General features: G+C 40.5%; 1 protein-coding gene across 3 annotated transcripts in view; it reads left to right on the top strand.

Annotated features, from left to right (window-relative positions):
• Window positions 1-19,911, top strand: part of TENM1 (teneurin transmembrane protein 1) — a 555,347-nt gene that overhangs the window by 392,940 nt on the left and 142,496 nt on the right. For all 3 annotated transcript variants that reach the window (XM_047082126.1, XM_047082125.1, XM_047082124.1), the window contains exon 16: window positions 14,196-14,315. In XM_047082126.1, the coding sequence (XP_046938082.1) occupies window positions 14,196-14,315 (120 nt within the window). The remainder of the gene's footprint in view (window positions 1-14,195; window positions 14,316-19,911) is intronic.

Genomic DNA, 19,911 nt, shown 5'->3' with positions numbered 1-19,911 from the left:
AATAATGTAAATAGGTGAACAGAAGCATTATTGATCTTCAGTGTCTAAGCATTTAATCACTATTAATAATGTAAAAGGTTTTTATAAATATGTAAAAACAAGAGTACATTAAACTAAACGACAGCAGTAATTTGCAAAGCCAGACATTTCACTAGCCATCACTAATGGAGAAGTGCATTTAAAAAACAAAATCCTACCAGGGTTAGTGCAACCGCCAACAGCAAGGTCTGGCCAAACTCATTTGTCCGTTTTGTAGCCATGAGAGGCTGACCCCACATCAATCCATGTCAGGCATCTACACCAGAGGTTGCTTAGCATCAGCCCACAGATGTGTTTTGTTTGGCCCAGCATTTAGAAATTAGAAGATCTGATATAAAAATTGGAAGGTTTTCCTTCCTTAGAAAATTTACGAAGCGCGGCATCTCTGCACCCATGGCCGTGACATAGGTGACTGCCTCTCTGGATAGGATGTGACATGTCTCTCCAGTCACCATTCCCTGCTCCCCTTACACCCGGCTCACTTCCATCCCATTCAATGGCACGCCTGGCCCGGCTGGAGTTAGAGTTGGTAACCTCTGGACTACACAGCTTTTATAGCCTTCCTTGGAATGACCTCAAGTGTTTGGTTTTGCCTTTCTTCTCTGTTTCCCTGAGGATCTTTAAAAACCTCATCTTACCATTTTACTTAATTTGGGGCCTTTTACTATGTTGGTTTAAAAAGAAAAAAAGGTGACTGAGCATGAACTAGAAATCACATGAATGGAATGATATTTCCACCCTTAGTTCACCAGGGCACCTGTGTATACCCTGTGAATAGTTGGTATACACTCTGCCTCACACCTTAGGCCAGTCACTCCCTTGAGGCAGGGGATTTTAACCGATGGCATCATGTATCACCAGTCATGACTCAGATAGTCTAGGTCCCACTTGTAGTAGGAGCAAAATGTTTACTTTCTATGAGAAGGACATTGAGAGGCATTTGGCTATTGTATTTATCACTTAGAAGGGGTTTAAGAACAATTTAAAGATTTAAAAATTTGCAGCAATACTGTTGGGTGAAGTTATGGCAGCCTCTTCTGCCCACTCCTGGTAAATGCCCACCCTTAGTTGAAAAGTTCTTGAGTTGGGACCAAACTTAGTACAGCATTACGTACATAACAGCACTGTTAGCAGGGTGCAGAGCGAAGAGGTTGAGCAAAATGATAGGTTTCTTCTAGTTTCTATGAAGTTACTATATTTCAGTTTCTTGCTCCATACTGGGATTTATACAGTATTAGCTCTGGATTGTTCTAATTGCTAAATCGTAAGTTCTTTCAGGACAAGGACCAAGTCTGATTTGTTCTCTCCTTGTTTTGATTATCTATTGCTATGTAGAAAACTACTCCAAAACATAATGGATTCAAATATATTTTATTATTATATATCATGATTCTGTGGGTCAGAAATTCACACAGGGTGTGGCCAGGATGTCTTGTCTTTTCTTGGTGACATTTGGGCTCTCAGCTTGGATAACTCAAATAGCTGGGGCCTGGAACAGCTGGATAACAGCCAGGAATCTCTCCTTCTACATACAGCCTTTCTACTTGGGCTTCCCATTGGCATGGCCTCCAGCCTTGAGTTTGTCAGAGCTTGTATATGGTGGCTCACGGCTCCAAGAGGGAGCATTCCAAGAGACAAGAAATGGAAGATGCCAGTCTCTTAAAGCCTGTGTCCAGAAATTTTAACAGTGTCACTTATGTTACATGCTGTTAGTTACAGAAGTCACAGAGCTTGCCCAGATTCAAAGTGGGGGAGACATAGATCCCCCCTCATGATGAGAGAAGTATCAAAGAATTCGTGGCCATCTTTAATCTATCATACCACTGTATCCCGGATTCTAACACAGTACTTAGCAAAAAGCCGGGAAAGAAGGAGTGAGTGACTTCATTGTAGTAATATTGAAGTGTTCTTCTCGTATTTGCCAATGAAAAACTCATTTTTGTTGCCTAGAACACACAGATGATATTAGGACCTCAAATAAGTCAATTCCCAAATGTAGAACCGGCCTAAAGGTAAGATTACTGTTCTCCAAATAGCACAGGAACAAATTCATAAAAGATGAAGTGATTATCTAACAGCAGCAAAGTAATTACTCTTTTTTTTTTTTTACCTTATGAGACATTCCACCACTGTCAGAGCCTGCCCATAATTGACATCATTTATAACTTTGTACAAGCGTCAGTAATTCTCTCTTCCTTCAATGGGCTAGATAATCAAAATTTAGAATCAAGAAAAAATCAGAAAATAAGGAGCAATATCAAGAAGGCAACATGAAGGCTGCCGTGAACTGGCTCCCTTTGGTACACGTCGTCATTCTGTCTCATGAGAAAAACAAAGACAAGTGCCCCCGAGCAAATGGAAGTACTATAATGCCTATAGCATGGCATTCTTGGCAAACTCTTGACTTTCGCAAGCCTTCCCCCTCCCTTACTACACCCCGCTCGGTAATAAAACCTTGATTCATGCTCCTGATTATTCATGATACCTGGTAACAGCCATAATTACTTAACATAACTTGTTTAATAAAACATGCTTCTCTGCACTTAGTTGAGGTGGAAATTTATACCATTGGAAATCCTGTGAGTGGCAAAATGAATTATTGAATCAAGAGTGAGGTTAAGGTGGGGAAGGTTGCAGGGAGATGGGTCACTGCTGCAGAACCTGCTGATCTTGAATAGGGACTAGGGCTTAAAAACAAGCATACGTGAGCACCTGGGTGCTCAGAGAGTGGGTGGCACTCTCTCTCTCTCAAAATAAATAAATATTAAAAAAAGAGTAACCATACTTTATAGATACTAATTATTGCTTTTTAAAATTTGTATTTTACTGAAGTATTAGCATGTCCAGAGTAACCAAGGACTTTATTTTTTTTTATTTTTTAATGTTTACTTGTTTTTGAGAGAGAGAGACAGAATGTGAGGAGGGGAGGGGTGGAGACAGAGGGAGACACAGAATCCAAAGCAGGCTCTAGGCTCTGAGCTGTCAGCACAGAGCCTGACATGGGGCTTGAACTCACGGACCGGACCACAAGATCATGACCTGAGCCAAAGTCAAACACTTAACTGACTGAGCCACCCAGGCACCCCTAAAGTAACCAAGGACTTTAAATTCTTCCAGAAGAGGTATCAAATTCTTCTGCCATCCCTAATAGAATATCCTGATGTCAGCTCTTTTTTTTTAAAGAGGCTATGTCTTCACTCATTTATTCAACAGATATTTCTTGAGTGCCCACTGTGTGCCAGGAACTACATGAATGGGAGGAAACAAAAGAAACCGCGTCCCTTTATTCAGAGCTCCCCTTACGTTCTAGTGGTAAAGGCAGTCAAAACATCAAGTAAATGCATACATAATTAAATTATTTACAAATTGCAGTAAGTTCTGTGGATTATGAAACATCAGGTTTTTAAGGGAGCTTGGAGTTTATCAACACAGGGGTCTCAAATTCAACTGCTTGAACCTAAGTGGATGTAAGACAAGAGGTATTCTAACAAAGACAAAGTCATTAAATAATGACAGAAGTGAGACTGACCAGGACGTTTTCAGCAGTAGCTCCGAGATGGGACTAATTAACTCAGGTGAGCATGAAAAGCTGCTAAAATTGACACAAACGGGAGACTATTGATAACTTGTAAGAAAAACACAAAGCTTATTTGGACCGTGAGCAGCTTAACTATTTGCAAGAAGCTTCATTCTTTGAAATGTGGGGCTGGAAGTAATTTTTTCCTACAATTTAAAATGTTTGTATTAAACAGATGAATTCCATGGGAAAAATCCATCAGCAAAACATTCTCATTTACCACAGTGAAAAAAATTCCCATTAACAACACTCTGGCATCATTTATAACAATGGATCCTATAGTTTCTTTAAAGGTAATCCACCTGGAGGAAGATTAATCATTTCACTCTTAAGATTGATGAACATTACAATGTTTATTTGGTCCATTTATTCATTTGGTGATGGGCACTGTCCTAGGCTCTGGGCCACAGCAGACAAAGTACCTTCCCCATACGGTCCAGTGAGGAAGAATGATGATGAAAAAGGTAGGGGGCACCTAGGTGGCTCAGTCGGCTAAGCGTCTGACCTCGGCTCAGGTCATGATCTCACGACTCATGGGTTCGAGCCCCTTCGGGCTCTATGCTGGAGCCTGCTTCAGATTCTGTGTCTCCCTCTGTCTCTGCCCCTCCCCTGCTTGTGCTCTGTCTCTCACTCTCCCTTTCAAAAAATAAATAAACGTTAAAATAAAAAGGAAAAGGTAAATGTCAGGTAGGTAAAGTACTTTCAAGTGAAATAAAGGTTAGGGACAGAGAGTGACCATTTTAATAATACTTTTTTAAATGTTTTTAAGTTTTTTATTAGAGAGCATGCACGTGAGAGGGGCAAAGGGAGAGAGAGAAAGAATCCCAAGCAGGCTCCCCGCTCAGCACAGAACCCAATGTGGGGCTTGATCCCACAACCCTGGGATCATGACCTGAGCCAAAATCAAGAGTCAGGTGCCCAACCGACTGAACCACCAGGTACCTCCAGAGAGTGACCATTTTAGACAGAGTGGTCCAGGAAAGCCACTCTGGGGAAGTGACACTAGAGCAGAGACCTCATAGCATTCATCTAGATCTTAGATGATCTTGGACCCTTATGCAATAGATTGTCACACAAGCCAGGGCCTGGCGGCGACTTTTAGGGATCCACTAAATCAGGATTCTGTGGCATTATATGAGAAGAAAAGGTGTAAAACAAACCTTTCTCAACAATTACTATATACTGTGTACTAGGTTTTACTATACAGGGATGGGGTGCCTATTCTCTAGGAGTAGTGCATTGAGAAAATTTGAATAGCTCAGACAAACTGAATAACCTCTAGAAAGAAATCAGCAATAGCCCAGACTATTTTAGTCCTGAAAAGAAAAAAAAATAGCAGATCCATCAATTAGTGTTGAACTCAAAAGAGATTAAACATATAGAAAGCACTCGCTGATTTGGAATTAGGAAAAAGAAGAGGTAAGAATAGCTTGTATTTTCGAATATCTAAAATCCAATGGTATTCAAGCATTCGTGGAAGCAACACTCACACTTTCATCTACACACAGGTAACCCCCCCAAAGGTCTATAACATGATCACTTGTAATTTTGCTGAGATACAAATTTGAATCCATATGTTTTCTCTTTAACTTTTTCACCAATCTGCTAGTTAAGGTTCTCCAAGTCTATTTGCTAATAGCAGGTTTTTGTGTAGTTAGAATCTAGGAACATGAAAAACATGATACCGAGTATACAACTAAGGGTTGATAAACACACAATACAACAATTACTGAGTAAATTGAATAAGCTAAGAACTGGGAGACGCTCTTCCTAGAGCATCAGCATCTGCAAATCTATCTCGTGTTCACCTTGCTTTCTGAAGCGAAGAACTGCATATGACCTGCCCACATTTGGAAAAGGAATTCCAAGTGTGGTTTGGCCCGGCCATGGTCCCTCGCAGTTCTGTTTGTCTTACCATGTTGCTTTTCCTGAGCAACCTCCTTCGCTTATCGCTTCTGCAGTTTTCATCCTAAGTGGGAAGTTAAAATCATTGCTACTTGCTAATAAAGCACTTTGATCTCGTTTATATGAAAGGTGTTACGTATGTGAAGACGGGATCTCCTGATTTTTCAGACAACTATTTTGTCTAATGCTAAAGTTTAGGAAACACATTACAAAAATTACAAAGTGCTGAAGGTTCCAAGATATATAGTGCTGACTAGCTCCTGAAATCAGCAGTCAACACCTAAAGGTACCAAAAAGAAAGAACGTGTGACTTTCACTTCCTTGCAAACGCTCTTGGGCAAAGAAGAACAAAAAGAAATCAGAGCACAAATCTTCAAAAGGCTGTTCAATTGATTGTGGTATTTTGGCACTCAGATGTTCTGAGATGCTTAATAATTGTGATTAGTAATACCAGTAGCTATCTATCTACAGCTTATCTCAGTAGGAATAGGGATTTTCTGACATTTTATCCATCTTAACTGCCCCATTAAGAAATTCAAAAGGCTCAACTCCTTATTACTTACTTCTTAGCCATACTATTTGCTTGCAGTGGCCGTAGCCGGTTCTGTCATCTAAATATGTGTCTAGAGAGGGCAGAGTAAATGCAGGCTTGGGGAGAGGGAATGAGTGACACGTGGCCGCTCATCCGCACTCCACACACAGCACGTAGAAAGTACGCAGCGGTTCGTGAATGTCTCCAGGAGCCCAGGCCCTATGGAAAGCGATAGCACCATCTTTGTAGGTGAGCTCTTTATGTTCATTTATAGCCACATTTTTTACATCTTAAGAAAGATCTGCAGTATAGCTCAGGCCCCTTAGAATCCAGGTCCAAAGGCCTCCACCGCTCCTACCACTTTCGAGCCGTGTTAAGTTGAGCGAGTTGTGTTTTTTTTTTTAACCTCTCTGGCTGTTTCCTCATTTTTTAAAACGGGCTAGTAATTGTGTACCAACCCAAGGTTATACTGATACTAAATGAAATAAGATAAAGAAAGTGCTCAGAGTAATAAGTGCTTCATAAGTGTTTTATTTATGCAAGTTTGTGTATGTTATATATATTTAACAAGTACCAGGGGACACAATAGAGTTCCATTAGAAAGGTACAGTTCATAAGACAATCATTTTACTGGGTTGTTTTATTGTTAATGACATGTTTATGAGGTGGCTGAGGATAGGGCAGGGAAAAGTCACAGGGGTGATGACCGGCAAGGCCGAGCTAGACCTGGTGCGGGTGGAGCTAGGCCTCACGTTTTCCTCGTTTTCCTCAGTGGAAGGAAGAGTAATCCGTGGCCAGGCTATAGCCAATCAGACAGCCTTCCCCTATATTTAACGCCTATCCGTTATTTGAAGGGCAGATTCGCAGAGAAGTGACAGGAAAGGTTAATGAGGTTAATAAAACCCCATAGGGCTGATTACAAAGAACCATTTGAGTGATGTGTAACACAGGCAAAATCCAAACGAAACCAAACCAACTAAAAACCAACTTGATGCTCTTCGGGAGTCGCAAGGGCTTACAGGACAAATATTTCAGGATTCAAATTCTGGACAAAAATAATCATGTGTCTAAATGAAGCAAACTGGCACTTACGCAGTCCTGAAAATGTGACTGTGTCGTCAGTTTTCTTATTGCTTCAAAACACTTGATCTTTTTCCCATTACTTTGGGGATCTCAGGCATCCAAAGCAAGCCTGCTTTTGACAAGCAATTACCAGGGCAGATGGGAAAATAGCCACCGTCCTCAGGGTGAGTGCCCCCATTTTGTTTTACTTGAAACATCGCTAGCCATGAGGAAAATAATTCTGCTTAAAAAGCTATCTGCATTTTCAATGGCACCACCTTTCCCAGAATGTCCTAGAATGTTGATGGGTAATGCTTCCAGCTGCTTTTAACGTTACCCATTTAGTAGGTATTATTTATTTGGGCCAGTGACCAACTGAGTAGGATTAAATCTGCCCGCTCTATTTCAGTAAAAACTAATGAGATTTTATTGGGTTTGCATATGAAAATTCACTGCATTCACATTTTCAGAACATGAAAACAGGTTTGTGCTATGACATTAAGTATTTTCATGGTGCTGTACCCGCTTAGCATGTATCGAAAACCTAGCCTGTGCTGTGTGGAAACCCCCCAAATATCTGAATATTAGAACCCTCAAATGTATTTAAATTATGAGATACCACATCGTAATTGTATGGCAATATATAAAGGAATGATGGGGTTAGTGTTCATAAATTAAGCATGCGAGGGGGAATGTTCATTCATTCTTCCCAGTCACAGGGGCACCATTTAATTCCCTGAAGTAGTCAATTAGCAAACAAAACTCTCATGAGGAGAAAGTCCTCATGCACCATCCGGAATGCTGGCTTCTAATAAATGAACTGTAAGGCATCTGTCGCACAGGAACCTCAAAGCAGTCTCTGAAACCTTTGAAGCAGTGCCATGAGGGTAGGTTCTAAGTATCTTATATCTTCACGTAAAAATATTTGCCTTGAAAGTCTACGAAGCTCTCTTGAGCATATGCTGTGTACAGTCCTTGCCCTGAAGTAGACTATCTAATAGAAAAGACACACAGATATATAACTCTTATCCAAGACAGGTATGACTAGTGCAATAACACGAATCCAAACACTGTCTAAAGAGAATAACAAGGATGGGGGAAATTGACACTTATTTGACACGGACAAATCAGGTTAAAACATGTTTTCATTTTATGATCTCTGGATTTGAAGGAACCCTACGGTTCATCTCATAGTCCAACCTCCACTTTGTCATGACAGCTTCAACACAACTCCCCAAACTATAATTTGGCAGGGGTGCCTGGGTGGCGCAGTCAGTGAAGCGTCCGACTTCGGCTCAGGTCATGGTCTCTCGGTTCGTGACTTCGAGCCCCGTGTGCTGACAGCTCAGAGCCTGGAGCCTGCTTCCGAATCTGTGTCTCCCTCTCTCTCTCTGCCCCTCCCCCGCTCACTCACTCGCTCTCGCTCTCTCTCTCAAACATAAATAAACATTAATAAATTTTGTAAAAAAATATACGATTTGGCAAACCGTTTATATAGATGAGTTAAAAATTCATGCCTCACAGATTTATTTCATCACGGTATGATTGTGAACCAGTTAGTGACTTGCCTGCCTTTATATGGCTTATGTCCTGTGCCTCCCTCTTCAGGAGTACATACACTTTGATCGGCTGACCGTATTCTGGTCTTGCTTTCACTAGAACAGTTGTTCTCAAACTTTGGTCTTTAGCAGCATCAGCGTCACTTGGGAACTTGCTACAAATGCACATTCTCGGGCTGCATTCCAGACCTATGACTCAGTAACTGGGGCTGGAGCCCAGGGGACTGTTTTACCAAGCCCTCCGCGTGATTCTGCTGTGTGATCAAGTTTGAGAACCCCTCAGGGCACCTGGGTGGATCAGTCAGTTGAGCGTCCAACATCGCTCAGGTCATGATCTCACGGTTGACCAGTTCGAGTGTCGGGCTCTGTGCTGACAGCTCGGAGCCTGGAGCCTGCTCTGGATTCTGTGTCTACCTCTCTTTCTGCTCCTCCCCTACTCACGCTCTGTCTCTCCCTGTCTCAAAAAAAAAAAAAAAAAAAACCACATTAAAAAAATTGTAAAGAAAAAGAAGTTTGAGAACCACTGCTCTGTATATGAGAAAGATTACCGGGAGGGACTGAGCACCAATACCACAGTTCCTGAATTACACTCTAAAGAGAAGAGCCTTTCTCCAGTACATGATGGCAGTGGATGAGCTGTTTTAGCCCAAGTGACACAATCTCCAACCGTGCAACTTGACAATATAATAAGCCTGCGGGGATGTCGGGAAGCATTGAGCCACACCTCCTTTGCCGCAGGTTTCTGTCCCAAATAACGAATCCTAGAAGAATTTACAGGGCAGGATTCCAGCACTGGTGAGTGGAGGACCCACACGGCCTCTCTCATCCCGGTCCTCAACACTCTCTCTTGACCAGAGCTGTCAGCTCTGGAAAGGATTTCATCTGTTCCTACGGAGAAAACAACCTAACCTGCCCAGCTGCCGCTAGATCCCCTGCTGGCCAGGACCTTGATTTTGAATGTTACCCTTCAAAGGTTGCTTGTGCTCAGGTTAGCAACAAAAGCAAATAGTTACAACTTCCCCGGCCCAGCGCCTCATTTTCCTTAGGAAACATTTTAATCAGAAATACAATGCAGTAAATTACATCTTCTTTCAGCAGTTTAGTTTTCAGCGTTGTTTTTCAAACCAACTCTTGGGCTTGAGGTTGATGTTTTTGCCTGAGGTGTTGAATGAATATTGGAAATTTGACACTGAAGACAAAAGACAGCAAATAGAAAAGAGGAGAAAGGAACCAAAAGTTTATTGAAGGCTAGGGATAATTTGACTATGCCATGAAAATAGCAAATACAGGAGGAATTAGACCTTTTGCATCAGAATGGTCTAACAAGCAGCTTGTTAGTTAAATAAGGCTCCGGGTAAAGTGTATTCTGACTTGCATTTCCCAGGATGCCTGCTCTTCAGACCGAGCTCCAGACGCCTAGGGGATGCGGCATTTAGTTAAAGGGAGAAGTGGTTCCTTCGGTTCCTTCGGTTCCTTCGGGCTTGCCGCTTTAGCATAGTGACAGTAAGTTAGACAGCTTGGCAGCAGCCTGTATTCTCCACAGAAAGAGAAAACAAACACTTGGGGAGGGGTGATCTTCCCCGTACGTGTTCCTAAAGTCACATTGGTCATGTCCATCTAAATTCAAGCTCATCTTGCTCTAATCCAGATCAGCAGGGAGAGGTTCTTGTTCTGAAAGATTCAAGGAAGGAAAGCATCCCAGCCACGTCTGTGAATCAAAGAAGGAGAGTGAGCACCAAGTACACGAACGCACACACAATCCACACAAAAGACCGTCATGCTGGGTGCGTACCTGCTGTACACATTTGCAGAGCCAGCTTTTTGACAGTCGCCTCTGTTACCTGATTTGAAAGACTCAGTTCCATACATTTAATTTAAAAGTTTCAGAAAAGGACAGGCCCTTGAAGGATTAGGATTCACATTAACAGTAGTTTTGATGTGGCAAAAATTTAAGAATTCAAGATGTTTCCCCAAGATGGGCCAGGGACAGGCCAAGTACAAATACTTCCTTTAGGTGGTGATTTGAAGACACCAGAGACTCTCTGGGAGAGGAAACAGGGAGACCCCACAATCGGAATGATGAAGAGCACAGAAAGTAAGGTTGTGGTCCCACCAAAGCCAGCCCCCCGCCATACCCAGCTCACTGCTTCAACAAGGGCCTAACCTAGGAAAAAGATGAATTCTATAGGTCGCCTGGGATAGGAGAAGCATAATCCCAACCGATGATGTAAATGGGGGGGAGAGTACATTTCAGTGGCTGTGTGACTCAGGAAAAATAAAGTAGGCACAAGGCTACCATCTACAATTATGAATAATTGAGTTTAGAAGCTAGGAGTGCACAAAACAGCAGTTGAGCTAAACAAAGTGGCACAGTACATCCTATTTGCAAGAGTATGTTTGAAGGCTCCCTAAGGGCCATCTGGAGCAGGAGTAGCCTGGGGAAGCAGACTCAAGAGCTTTCTTTTGAAATGGAGCATTTGCCTAGGAAGATGTTTTCCCTAGATTTCTGCATGCGGTGCCAATCAAGATTACTGCAAATTAAAACTACTTTAATACCGTCCCGAAATTTAGACAACTTCCACTGACGCAGGATGACTGATGTTGGTCGAAGATTACAGTAAGTACTAGTAATCCAGGAATGAAAGGAGCTAAGAGTTATTCTTGTAAAAAATGGATGACATGGAGTGTGTAAATAATGGGAGCAAATGCAGCAGGAAATCTTAGAACATTTAAAGTCTAATACATTACAAAGAGAGTTCAATGCTGATAAATGTAGAATAATAAGTTTTATGGGGCTTTATCATATGCTATAAGTTGGTGTGCATCATAAAATATGAGAAATAAAAAAATAGGGTAGTTGGAAGACAAGTTTGCACGTTATTTATGAATGATGAAGAGTGAAATGAATGAGAAGAAGAACAGGTAGACAGTGTCTTGAATAATGATGACTTTGATGAGTCGTTATCACACAAATCCATGTGCTTCATAAAATAGGAGGAATATTAAAGAGCAGAAGACTCAAAAGACAAGACTACTCAGGATGAGGCACAGAATGGAGGAAGAGAGGAATCCAAGAGAAATGCACAGAATAATGATGACTTTTATGAGACTTTCACTCACCAGCCTGGATCCTTCATAAATATAAACTGTATAGAAAATAAAAGAGCAGCAAAGAAAAGAGACACGTCTGTGTCTGTCATAAAATATGAGCAAATAATGCCAACTAGGCTTGACAAAATAAAAACAAAAATAATTGAGCCTAGAACAGCTGTGGGAAGACACAATGTCTGGATTAATATGAACAAATTAAATGAGTACGCGTAGAATTGTCTTGCCAAAAGGGAATCAGTGACCACCTAGGTAGGCTTTATTGTTGCAAAGGCCACCTTGTTAACTGGTAGAGCCTTGGCAAGTTTGGAATTACCCCCTACCCCCGCAAAAAGACATCAGCACTTAGGGCTCAGGAAGACATGTTTAACTGATTTTCGAGTATCTCTTCTCAGCCTCTCTAGCTCCAATCCCTATATAGTTTGCAGGAGATTTTCTCAGCTTGTTTCTACTTAGTCTCTACCCTCCTTGTCGAATGTTCTATAAAGACCTTCCAAAGGTTACTGTATAAAGCTACATGTTTTTGTTACATTGGACTTAGAACCTGGGACCAGATCTATCAGGATTAGTTCAAAATCCAGAATTCAATGACTTTCAAATAAATGTCTTCTCGATTAGAACAAATGGTATTTCAAAATCTCAAACTGTCAGAATCTCCCCCCAAAAGACTGGGAGAATCAGACAAGGCAAAGCAAGTGCCAATATGCCATTTGCATACCATTCAGAGCCATGATTTACAGAACTCATAAAATGCACAGCTCACTGGAAAAAAGAAAGCTACTGTCTTATGTCAGAACTAGGAATGTTGGTCTGGGAGCTCAACACACAAAAACACCAATAGCAACAGTTAATGCGAGCTTACTTTTGTGTAGTACTTAATGGCTTATAGTTTGTTTGGGGGGGAAGACCTTAGGTAATGCAGGGTAAATCCTATTAGCATAACTTATATCCAATTCATCTGATTGTGATAGAATTTAGTAGTGAAGTTTATTGGCTATAATATATAAAACAAACTTTGGATGGTAACCATCTTGATTTTCAGAGATGTTTTTCTCTCTCTCAAATGATCTTTGTGGCCATGAGCCTTGAGATACAATGCCTCAGCTTGCTAATTCTGTTCAAAGAAGGTATAATGCCAGGGTGGAATTATTATGGTTACTTTGGAAAGTCATGTTTGCCCAAATAACATGGCCCTCTTTAATCCAAACTTGAGATTCCCTGGATTGACTGAATCCCACGTGGTGAAAAAATAACATTAAATCCCTAGGAATAAAATCACTGACCTTGCTCAACGTTCCTCAGCACTACCAACTCCAGCTATAAAATGCACATTCTAGAGCTCAGGGCTACCAAAGCTAGGATTTGAATCCCCCTTCCCCCGCCCCCACCCCCGCCCCCTCTGCCACCCTCAATAATGGCAGACTAGCAAAGTTCTTTGCTTGGAATTCGTTCCTGGGCCCTCTTCTTAACTGTCAAGCTCCTGAAATTTGTTACAACTTGACCAGGCTAGAAAACCTACACATTTTACTGGATTATGTCTGGGAGCTAGCCCTGTTTAAGGGCTAATTTAATGAAACTCTATTTTTTTTTTTTTTTTTGGCAAGGGTGAAACTCCTTTCTTTAAAGGGAAAATCTCCTGAACTATTTTATTTCAATCAGGCAAGAGAAATGGAATGCTGTAGCCAAGGACCATGTCTCTTTTACAGACTAACTCTTAAAATTTACTCAACTAAGTCTGCTTTATTAAAAAATTGTTTTTCCTGAAAAGGCAATTTGTCAATATGTATCAAGAGCCTTAAAAATGTTCACACCTACATATGTCAATGCATAAAAAATGCACACAACAAAATGATATCGCTAATTACCTCTGAGGAGAAGACTAAGACCTTGGGGGGGGGGGATGGTGAGCAGAGACTTGAGTCATATGTACGATAGATTCATGTATTAATGAATGTAATCAATTTTATTTTTAATAAGAGAAAAATATTCTTCCACAACTGGGACTATCTCCCAAGAAAATAATAAGAGATTCGATGCAGGAAAAGTTAAGAAACTACTAAATGTCCTAAAATAAAGGATGTATTAAACAAGTTAAAGAATATGTTGTTTTAAGGCTATATTGTATAATAACAAATGATATATTAAGGAATTTCTGATTATAGTGGACAATGTTAACAATACACTGTTAACTTAAAAATATCAGGATACAAATCTATACTGAGTATAATCCCAATTTTGATGGGTAAAAAAGATATGCATGCCATTTTCAAAATGTTATTAGTAGTTACTACTGGTTGGTGAAATTACTATTTTCTTTGTTCTACTTGACTGTGTTTTCCAAAGTTTCTCCATCTTGGCTTTTAGAATCTAGTTGTAACATGCTTTTATATTTGCCTTTGATCTTGTGTTGCAGGCGTGCTTGTGTGATTCGAGGCCAAGTGGTGGCTGTAGATGGAACCCCTCTAGTAGGGGTGAATGTTAGTTTCTTGCATCACAGTGATTATGGGTTTACCATCAGCCGGCAAGATGGAAGGTACGTCAGTATTGCTTCTAATCGTTGTGGGGGCCAAATACTGACTTCTAGCTGTGAATCAAACCAGGGCTCAGCTGATGCAGTGTTTATAAACCCATCTTCCTTCGAGCTGTATTTGGGAAAGTCATTGGTGATATTTATTTCCTCTATTCCCCAACTAAATCAAACCATATTTCCCTTCTAACCATGCACTATCACTCAAGCCTTCTTGAAACCTTGGCCATGTGGAAAGTTTTCTACCCTTCATCCAATTCCATTAATCAATCCAGCTTCAAAATTCAGTGAGATGATGCAGGTGATAAAGAGGGAGCCGTGGAACACTTAGGCTATTCTCCCATGGCAGCCTCAAAATATTTTAGAAACGAAGATGTCCAGGGGCACCTGGGTGGCTCAGTCAGTTAAGCATCTGACTTTCGCTCAGGTCATGATCTCATGGTTTGTGAGTTCAAGTCCCACATCGGGTGAGCCCCGCTTTTCTCTCTTGCTCTTTCTCTCTCTCTCTCTCTCTCTCTCTCTCTCTCTCTCTCTGTCCCTTGCTCACTTGCACTCTCTCTCAAAAATAAAATAAGAGTTTAAAAAAAAAAGAAATGAAGATGTCCAAAAGGTTTCTTCCAAAAGTACAGAATTCATCCTCATTAAGATATAATGGTGTCTATATAAGTATAGTGATTTAACTTCAACATCAACCACCAAGCTACTCTAAGGGCTTCTCAGGTTCTCTGAGACCTGGGAAGCAAGACCACTAAGTAAAATCTTTTCATCCCAGAAAAGGATTTGCTCACAAAAACATTTTTGTTTATCGTTTAGATAGACATTTGTTCAGACAATATTGTTCAGAATAGGCCCATGTGTCCAGCTTAAAGGTACCTATTTAGGACTCACAGGAACATCATAATAATGGCCTTGAGGTGCCCTAGTCTCCAGATGGCTACCCTTAAAATAACTGCTCACAACAAGCTGCTTTGGTAGTCACATAAAGAGATGTTGGCTGGAGCTTTATCACAGTGTGAGAATCTGATTTCAAGAACCAACAATCAAACCTTAGTCCTAACCACTTCAGAATTGTTAATTGTTCAACCTGGGCTATGCTGGATTTATTTTTTCAACTGCTTATCAAGAAAATGCTTATAAAGATTGGTTAAAGAAGATACGGAAGAGTTTTAACATAAGAAAAACAAACTGTTTTTAAGACTTGAGTAAATCATATAAATGATTTGCATGTAAATTAAGTTGCTAATTATTAACTAGCCATCTATTTATTAGAACAAGCTCAGCAAAACTACTCTGGGTACAGATAGTCTGAATACACACACACACACACACACACACACACACCCATTGCTTATATACATATAAGCTATAAAAAGTACATTTCCTTTCAAATGATCCATAATTGGAGCTCTCTACTAATTCAAGTGGACCTTTCTCCCAATTGAATTAAATGATGAAATTTTGGTAGTTCATTCACCAGCAACTGGTACACAAAAGTGGCCTCTCCCTTGCCAACATGTTCAGCCATGTGCCAGAAATTGAGAAATGGATTATTTCTTTAAATAGAATGTGTCCCCAGAGACATTTGAGTTCTCTTGGAGAACTCGTGGGCCCTTAGTTTTTTTTAGCATGTGTATAAAGGTTTCAGTGAATTATTTGATATTTACAAAAGAGCTTAAGAGAAACAATGTCTAAAAAATCTAAAAATTTCTGTTTCCAGTTTACTGAAAACATTAAAGAGGAACAATTTTTGTTGTTATTTTTGTGGATTTTGTTTTAAGTAAAATGCCAAGACCCTGGTCTGCTGAGCTCTCTGTGAGAACTAGGTTTATGTAGATGACAGATACAGTCAGAGTCCCCTCTGGCAATAACTCTCCCCTCAGGCTCTCAAAGGGTGTAACTGTTCAAAAGCTGTGCCCCAAATGCCAAGCAGACTGTCCCACTGTCATCTCTTAGACATAAAGTGACAGTGTGATGGGCGTTTCCATTTATATGTCTCTGCTTGTTGCTATCTCAGACTGAGTAAGTACATTTTAAAAGCAGAGTCTCATAAGGAAACTATACCTGAGAGCAAAAGGATTATAGAAAGGCTGAGATTAGCATTTAAATACCTAGTAGTCAGAGTGTGATAGGTAAGAAGCTGTAAGCGCCCTCTGTCTCCAGATCTCAGTCCAACCTGCCTGCCACTTTGCCTATAGTTCCCACCAATGGTATCAGAGCTTTGGGTTAAGCTGTTGACTCTAAAAGTCCCTGTTAAATGCAAATATGTTATGTGGGATGTAGAACTAATTACCCCCATTATCATCCATTTGCACAAGTTAATTGACAACTTTCCCTAGAGAACCAGGAAAACTCTAGGTCAAGGGACCAAAGTGATATATAAAAAGCAGAAGGAAGGTTGGGAGTGGAAGACAGAGCCCTCTCAAAGTAAGAAGAGATTAGACATGCAGATTGGGAGAGGCCAAAGTAGCAGAATAGAAGAAAAAGGCAATTCTAAAGGAAAAATGAATATGAATGAGTATCTACTATGTGCCAGGCATTTTCATAAATGTTGATCTATTTCATCCTCATAACTTTATGAGAGAGGAGGCATTATTATCCTCCCCAGTTGGCAGATGAGAAAACTTATCCAAATTAACACAGCTAACAAGGGTCAAGCCCAAACTTTGAGCTCAAGTAATCTGGCTCTTATCTTCTATGATTAGCCACCTTCAACCTAGATTATGTAATAGGTGCTCAGTAAGGTTTTGAAAGAGAACGAACGTTTCATTTATAGTTCAGCTAGTGACAAGCAAAATAGGTAAGCACTGAACTTCTTAGAAGATTCTTGAGACACATTAAAGGTCTCAAGAACTTTATTTGGACAACTTTGGAAAATGAACAGAGAGTTCCCTCTGATTCCCTTCAAGGCAAGAGTTTGTAGATTTATGGATACCATAAGGCAGAGATAAGCATTTCACATAGCCTTCCAAAGTCTTCCATCTGTGCTTAGGACTGGCCTGACTTATTAGAGATTGAGAAGTCTCCAAACAAATACATTTTCTCCCTTGGGTCTTTTATACTGTCATATGACTTGATAACCTGTTCTTTTTTTTAATGTTTATTTATTTTGAGAGAGCACTTGAAGGGGAGGGTCACAGAGAGAGAGGGAGAGGGAGAGGGAGAATCCCAAGCAGGTTCCATGCTGTCAGCACAGAGCCTGACGTGGGGCTCCATCTCACGAACCGTGAGATCGTGACCTGAGCCAAAATCAAGGGTCAGATGCTTAACCAACTGAGCCACCCAGGCACCCCTTGATGACTTGTTTTTAATGACTCATGCCAGTGGAGATCATTTGTGATAGGGGAAATCTCAAAGAATTAATTATTCAGGGAACGTGCTGTTTGGCATTGGAATGATTTAGATAGAATTTTGGCCACAGATCCACCTTCCACTTCCATGGCAGTTAATGAGCCAATCAGACAGTGTTTACTGTATATGCCAGCTAGGTGGTAAGAAGAAAAATCAGTCCGGGTTCTCCAGAGAAAAAGAACCTGTGTGTGTGTGTGTGTGTGTGTGTGTGTACATATATACATATAAATGTATACATCAGAGAGAGAGATTTCAAGGAATTGGCTTATGTGATTGTGGGCATAGGCAAGTTCAAACCTGTAGGGTAGGCTGGTAGGCTGAAATCTCTTGGGAAGGAGTTGACGCTATCTCTGCAGTCTTGAAACAACTCCTTCTTCCTCAGAGAAACTTCAGTTTTGCTCTAAACGTCTTTCAACTAATTGGATGAGGCCCTCCCATATTATCAAGGGTAATATCTTTTACATAATGTCAACTAAGTGTAGATATTAACCACATCTACAAAGTACCTCAACAGCAACACCTAGATTAGTGTCTGATTAGGTGGGTACTGTTGCCCAACTTGACGTATAAAACTAAACCATCACAGGAAGCCTAGGGGAAGTCCCCAGAAGAACTTAAAAATCAGCATCTGCTAGTGCACCCGGGTGGCTCAGTTGGTTAAGCTTCCGACTTCGGCTAAGGTCATGACCTCGTGGTTCGTGAGATCAAGCCGTGCATCTGGCTCTCTGCTGTCAGCACAGAGCCCACTTCATATCCTCTGACCGCACCCCACCCCCCCGTCCCTTCCCGCCCTCTCAAAAGTAAATAAATAAACTTTAAGAAAAATCAGTATCCACATATGGGAATAATCAAAAGCTGGCCTAGAGTTCATTTGAACTGGAAGAGAAAACATCTGTAAATGTAATAAGGCAATGGATCTGATTTGAGAAGAAAGTTAACATTTGTTGAGTCTCTGCTGTGTGCTTGACCCTTAAGTCTTTACCTTATTCACTTGTTTACAGTAGTAGCTGGGTGATAGATCATATCAGCCCCATTTTACTAATGAGGAAAGAGAAATCCATGGAGGTTAAATAACTAGTCCATACACACAAAGTTAACATGGCAGAGCTGGGATTCAGACCCAGGTGTGTATGAAGCCAAAACCTCATTATTTCTACAAAACAAGAAACCTGCCCTGTCTGCTTAATCTTTCTAGAAGTAGAGAATAATTCCCAGGTACACATGTTTTTGTTTGGATGTTTATTTGTGTGTGTGTGTTTGCGTTTGTTTTTGTTTTCAAATAAATAAGCACTTTAGTTTTAAAGATGCAAGAGCCAAGGTTTGGGTAAAGCAAAGTTGCCCAAGGACATGGAGGTAAATCAACATAGAATGTGAACTAGAGGAAAGGTCTCTTGACCAGTAGTGTGGGATTTTCCCCACTGTACTTGCCTTAAACTGCCTCTGTATTATCATGAATTCAGCCTCTCTGTCTTAAATCATAAGCCATTTGGGTTTTCCTTTTTTAGTTCAAACCTAGATTATTTTCTATAGCTATTGTAGTTCTTCAAATCCTCTTTTTGGAAACTGCCTCAGTATTACAGCTACTCAACTGAAATAGTAACAATACAAAATACAGTATTAGCCACCCTTTGTTACTGTCCATTTATCTTTATCTGGAAGATTTCTGCAACAAGACATGATTGGCAATGCTATAATAAATATAATAAATGTCATATGAAGGGAGTAGTAAGCTATCCATAATTAAGTCTGAGTCCCTATCAGAGCATTCTATCATTGAAAAAATGTTTTACAGAAAGATCTTTTTTAATGCAGGGAATCGCTTACATCTCTCTACTGTGGTTTTAAGTTGCTTTGAATATTAAGGAGCAACTCATTGCCCTTTATCCATTTTTATGATATAATGGTAATAATTTATCATTAGCTTACTTTTACAGAGTATTTTATGCTTTTCAAATGCTTCCAAGTACATTATGTCAAAGATATCATTATACTTACAAGAGAAGTAAGGTAGGATCATCTAGTGCAGAATGAACTGGAATCTGAGTCTGTTATGCTCCAATGCAAGAGTAATGTCAGATACCACATCAAGTGATGGACAGAATTGGCTTACAGGAGAGGTAGTCTTGCTTTGTCAGAGATATGGAAGGTGTTGTCAGCGGAGATGGATAGGGTCCATTACAGGCTGTCTTGCAAAAGGAAACCAAGAGGCATTCTAGACAGCACCAGAAATCCTAAATGTAGAGTTCGAGTAGAA

Source organism: Lynx rufus, unplaced genomic scaffold (assembly GCF_022079265.1).
Source record: "Lynx rufus isolate CCGP_SWC_20201006 ecotype Redwood Valley unplaced genomic scaffold, mLynRuf1.p SCAF_19, whole genome shotgun sequence".
Taxonomy (NCBI): Eukaryota; Metazoa; Chordata; class Mammalia; order Carnivora; family Felidae; genus Lynx; species Lynx rufus.
The sequence above is the reverse complement of the archived record's forward strand: the minus strand, read 5'-3'. Positions and strand labels throughout refer to the sequence as shown.